Source organism: Hipposideros armiger, unplaced genomic scaffold, assembly GCF_001890085.2.
Source record: "Hipposideros armiger isolate ML-2016 unplaced genomic scaffold, ASM189008v1 scaffold_811, whole genome shotgun sequence".
Taxonomy (NCBI): domain Eukaryota; kingdom Metazoa; phylum Chordata; class Mammalia; order Chiroptera; family Hipposideridae; genus Hipposideros; species Hipposideros armiger.
Genome location: NW_017732161.1, coordinates 421,084 through 427,051, shown reverse-complemented (window position 1 = coordinate 427,051; position 5,968 = coordinate 421,084). Strand labels below are relative to the sequence as shown.

Sequence of the window (5,968 nt, the reverse complement as noted above, 5' to 3'; positions counted from 1 at the left end):
TGTCAATTTCCTCATTGTTAAGGTTATAGAGTCCCTATGCAGTTTTAAAAGTCAATAACTTTATAAGCTCACCAGTGCTTATGAGGGTGCACCCTGTTCTAGTAGCAAATAATTCCCTATCAGCTATCTATGCAAACACTTGCCGTCTAAGGAGGCAATTTTTTTCTAGGAAAGACCGGTCCAGCTTACTAGGAAAGGTACAAGGAATGCCTTGCTCACTGCTCCACACTGCTACGTTTAAAACCCTTTTCATTGTAAAATCATTCATTTAAACAATTAGGCCACATTTCAGTTTCCTAAGTGCTCACAATCGTTCTCACATTCTGTTGTGACAAAAATCTGGAAAACCCATGAGGCAGACTCGGTCAGGTCTGTGCTTCACCCACGAGCCTTGCAGTTAACAATGAGCACTCAGTGCCATGCATGCCTGGGCTGAGTCCTGGTTCTGCCACTGCCTGATCTGGGGCACTTACTTCACCATTCAAAGCCTGTTTCCTCAGCTAGAAAACAGGGGTTAGAACAGTGGCTGCTTCATCGAGTTACTGTGTGGATTAAATGAAATAACACATGTAAGTCCTAAAACAGTGACTGGAACACAGGATGTCATCAATAAATCTTACCTAATATTATTATTATTATTTTAAAAGGAGAAGACTAACAACCCTTCTTGTGTGAAGAGCATCAGCAAAAATAAACAACAGCATTAAAAACTCCATAATGCACTGTGTTTATGAAGGCCTCTGCTCTCCACAGAAGTTGATGCTTCTCTTTCAGAGTGCGACTCTGTTCATGCCGCCAGGAAAATCTGTTTACACTAGGCTGGTTTACAGCTCTTTAGAAATAGAGTAGGTTGTCAGATGGTCATATGTCTTATTAGGGAGACCGCTTCATGGATGGGGTAGAGGCTGATCACTGCACTTTACACCTGAAACTGATGTTGTATAACATTGTATGTCAACTAAAATTGAATACATATATAGTTGCGGGATGTGGAGTATAGTGTGGAAGTGGAGTGAAAGGAATTGTAATAGATATGTATGATATGGGGCGGGGGGAGTGGGGCAGTGGATTGGGGGAGGGGTGTTGTCACTTTGAGGGGTAAAAAGTATAACNTAAAAAAAAAAAAAAAAGTATGAGATTGTCTTTGTGATGACAGGAAGAACCAGGATCATACCCTCACAGAAGACAGGTCACTGGAATGGTCAGACCCACTGAAAAATTATTATTTTCTTACATGGATTTTGAGTTTAAAATGACCCTAAGACATCACCCAAGCCGACTTCCTTTCTGCTGTGAGGAGACTGGACCCAGGATTCTGGCTGAGTCCAGATGGTTAGTGAAATGCCTGTGAGATGGTACTACTGTGGCCCTTAAAATATCTGTGGATATTTTAAACACTATCTTGGTTTTTGAAATCTAAAACTCTAGGTATTCTTACTATGTTGTGAGCCAATGACCTCTGTATCTGTAATTACTACTATATAAATTAGTACTTTCATTTGTCTTAAAGTAAATTACTTCAAGTGATATGCCCTCATTTCAGGGTTGGATAAATGAGTTTATGATATATTAGTCATGGTTTTGAGGATAAAAAAAATCAGCACTGTAGTTAATAATTAAAGAAGTTACAACTCTCCCCCATGCACAGGGAAAAATTGCTTTTCTAGAAGGATATTGATACTTGAAATGCCATTACTCCAATAACATTGCTTTGAATTCAGAATCAGACATACTAATTCAAATGTCTACCTTTTTCATCCATAAGGATGGAAGTAATAAAATATTAAAATAAAGGACTATGCTGCCTTACATTTTAAAATACATGAAAAAACTCCAAAACTTAAGCATTAAGAAATATCTATTAATTTGCTTTCATTTAGTAGTTAATTATCCTCAGTTAATATAAGGGCACAGATGATTTAAAGATATATCAAACAGAACTTAGTTCTTTACTTAATATAATCCACTGCCGCTAAAACATCCCAACTCAACTCTACAAGTGAAATAAAAAATAAATGACTGAGCTTACAGTATTTTAATAGTTACATAAAATAATGTATATGGAAGTACTTGGCCTATAATGAGCATTAAAAAGAAATAATGTCCATTCTTCAGAAGTAGTCTGCCATCTTCTAAAGGATGGCTCTATATAAATATTGATCAGTTCACTCAGAAATATGAACTGGCATGACTAACACCAAGCAAGTCCAACTAAAAGATGAAGTAAGAAGAAATCCTGCCTGACTTAGATATGCTTTTATAAACCCTCCCCCCAATTAAAAAAAAAAACTTTCAGGTTCTGATCCTCACCATCATTTCACATTAAATTAGGTGTATTTTCAATAATGTACAAGAAAATATTACCATAAAACATAAAACATCTAAAATAGAAAACCTCTTTCTACCTGAGTACTTCCAAATAGCACTAATATTAACTTAAATTACCTGATTTCAGGAGATGAAGAGATTTCATTTGTGTCTGTTCTTTTATTTCTGGGAAATGATGGACTAGCCGGAGGCATCTCCCCACTTAAGCGGTCAGGGAAAATGCGATCTTTATTCAGATTTATTTCTGAATAGGGACAGTTGGCAGCACTAAAAGATTAAGAGAAAAAAAAGAACATTTCTATTAGAACATATTTACTTTTTCCAACTCAAATGACATGCTACAGATTGTAAAATTCCAAAATTTGAGTATGTTGTATGTGTTTATATGTGTATATGTATGATTAAACATATAGTATGAAATACAGAGGATGACAAAAAGGTATACATATTTTAAGAAAGGAAACATTAAAATTGTAACACTCAATATATGCTGATAAAAAAAGATGAACACAAGTCATGTTTGACTTCTGCAGTTACAAGAGGCGTTCAAAGTGGTTACCATCAGCTTCCAGACACTTCTGATTACGGCAAACTACTGCTTGAACAACGCTGACCACAGTGTCCACTTGTATATATTTTTTGGCACCGCTGCTATTTTATCTTCAAAGTATAATTCAAATATATTTTGACAGAAATTATGTTTCTTACACTAGGTTTTTTGGAAATAATCTGATGCAATCTTTAGAACTGAACAATGGTCACTGAAGAACTCCCCCTTTATTATCCAGGGAGGAATAATACAAGGGCAGGGCTTGCATATCTCTGGGAACAATCAGCCCCAAAAGAGAAATACATGAGACATTGTAGGAAGGCTACTGATAGAGGCTGGACAGAGACTGATGGATGGATGGAGTGGGTCTGCTTCCTAAAGCGATCCTCCAGGCCCAGGGTCATCACACCATTTAACTTCCTTTATAACTGCTGTCGCCCTGCCCCCAAGGAAAGAAGTTCCCTCCTGTTCCTGTCTTCTGGTCTGGATGTGTACCTGAAAACCTAGAAAATCCATATATCCATCTGTAGCTGATCCTGTCTCTAATATGAATAGGCTCCAGAGGCCAACTTGGATATTGACCCATCCAGCGCACTTCCCTTTCATCAGTGACCACTGGCTGGTCTCTCAGGTCCCCTTGGGGGATCATTCTTATTATCCAAGCAAAGGAACTCCATGTCACTGATTGTTAAGGTAACCTTAAGTCAGTAAACTTCTGTGCCTGGACCTCAGCTTTCTCATGTCCAGAACAACTGGGCAGCCTCTGTATCTTAATACCTGATCAGCCCCTCCAACTAACTGCCTATCTTGGCCCTCCCTCTGTTTTTAGAAAACCTCCTTAAGTCTGGAAATGGTCTGTACCTTAGGCAAATTATATTAGCATCTTACATATTCTTTTCCCCAGCTTATGTGGTAGTGGGAATGTTGATAATTGCCCAGGGAAACTTTTTAAACAGTGCATATCTACCCTCTATCAAGAGAATCTGATATATCCCCCTGAGAGAAGAAGGAAGGAGTCGGAAAATGCTCCCAAGTGATTCTGAGAATGGCCTATAAAATGTATCACATATATCTTGTAAGCAAAAATGCAATCTTTATTTTCTTTAACTACATGCTATTCTACACTGATATCTGTGCAAAAGAAAAAAGTAACGTGATCATGCATTGACGTAAATGTAGATAATGTTAACCCAATAATAACAAAAACAATAACTGGTAATATTTATGGAGCACTTACTATGTATCTAGCACTGTACTGTTTTACATGCAGTTAAAATAACTGTAAAATCTTAATCCTGACAACAGGATTGACAAAAGGAAGGCTTTTCATGTGACAAACTAAGGCTTAAAAAGGTTAAGTAATTTCAGTTTTTATTTCACTCATTTGTTCAACAAGTATTTAACAAGTATTTATTATGTGCCAATTATCTTTCTAGGCATTGGAAACACAGGGTAAAATAAAAGGACAAGATCTCCGCTCTCACAGAGCTGATGTTCTAGGGGGAGATGGGTAATACACAACTACACAAATAAATAACTTGTAGTGACTTCACACAGTGACAAATGCCACGGAGTATAACATAAAGGGAAGCTGTGGGGTTGTGATCAGTAGTGAGGGAGGGCCTCTCTGAAGCAACAGCACATGAACAGTGCCCTCAAGGCCGGGAAGACAGGGAAGAGCATTCCAGGAAGTGGGAAGAGTAGTGGAAACACAGGGGAAGCTTGGCACGTTTGCGGGAAACAAAGACCAGCTAGGCCGCCAGAGTGATGTGACCAGGGGAAGATGAAGCAGCTGTGCGGGGTGGGGGAGGATTATGCAGGGCCTGGTAGGTCATAGTCACAAGTTCATATGTTTAGCTTAGGTTCGATTTTGAAGCCACTGGAGGAGCTTCAAATAAAAGAATGATATGGTTTGATTTACAATTTAAAACAATCGCTCTCAGGATGCTTTGTGGAGAGATTTCTAGGGGACAGAATTGGAGCAAGACAAGTTTTTTAAGAGTAAGGAAACGATGGTGGCTTGGATATCGGCGGCTGAGATGAAGAGGACAGCCATGACACATTCACAGATCCCTCCCAGGAGCCCTGCAGATGGGCGAGTGCTAGGTAATGATATAAAGGAAGGAATTAAGAATGGCCTTTAAGCTTCTGGCTTTAAGAATTCGGAGGTAATAGCGATGCCATTTCTCCCCTCTCCCCCCAAATGAGAACGAATAGAGGGGCATAAATTTAGGGACATCGGGAATTGTGGAATACTTATTAGATATCTATGCAGTGATGCTGCTTGCCCATGGTCACATAGCAATGAAGTAGCTCAGGTAAGTGAACACACTATTTTATTCATCTTATTCAGGATAGGCAGACTCTTTCATTTCATTTTATTCGTTTAGTAATGATGTGAAGGAAAATCCATCTCCAACCCATGATATGTCTCCTTTGAACAATAACCCTTCAAATGCTTCATGGAATCTTTGACTCTATTATATTTTTTCTTCCTCATATTATATATTTCTATTGCAAATTTATTGCATTTTGTGACAGCAAGAAAAAAAATCTAAATACGAATTTTCAGTTTCTTTTGACAAACAGTATGCTGCTATTCCTAGAATACTGCAACCATCATATGTTTCACTCACCATTAAACACTTGGCTTTACAATTCCTGAATAACTGCCTGCACATTTACCTTGAAATTTGATCAGATATGAAGAAAGGAATGCAAATGAGAGTCTTGTTCGTAACCCCATCCACCACTCTCACACCAGAAGACTCAGGATTCTTAGGAGGGCCGGGTCCCCAGCTACACATGGTAGTGAACAGTTATAGCTTTGAATACTTATAAGTTCCACAAGGCCATCCCCTCATCTACTTGTTGAATAAGTGGAGAATACGTCTCTCTAGATTGCCGTATGTAAATGCAGGCATCTCAGAGAGAGGCAGGGATGCAGGCCCCAATGAGGTTTAGTGCCTCAATAGCCCCCTTAGAGGAATTTCAAACTCTCACCCAGAAGCAGGGGAAATAATGGCAGCCCTCCACGCAGGGACTTACGAATGGGCCAGGGTGATCTACAGGGGAGCCCGCCCTCTCTTC

General features: G+C 38.9%; 1 protein-coding gene across 1 annotated transcript in view; it reads right to left on the bottom strand.

Moving 5' to 3' along the window:
• L3MBTL3 (L3MBTL histone methyl-lysine binding protein 3) overlaps nucleotides 1-5,968 on the bottom strand; it is a 136,790-nt gene that overhangs the window by 37,010 nt on the left and 93,812 nt on the right. The window contains exon 13 of the mRNA XM_019628837.1: nucleotides 2,446-2,595. Within this exon, the coding sequence (XP_019484382.1) occupies nucleotides 2,446-2,595 (150 nt within the window). The remainder of the gene's footprint in view (nucleotides 1-2,445; nucleotides 2,596-5,968) is intronic.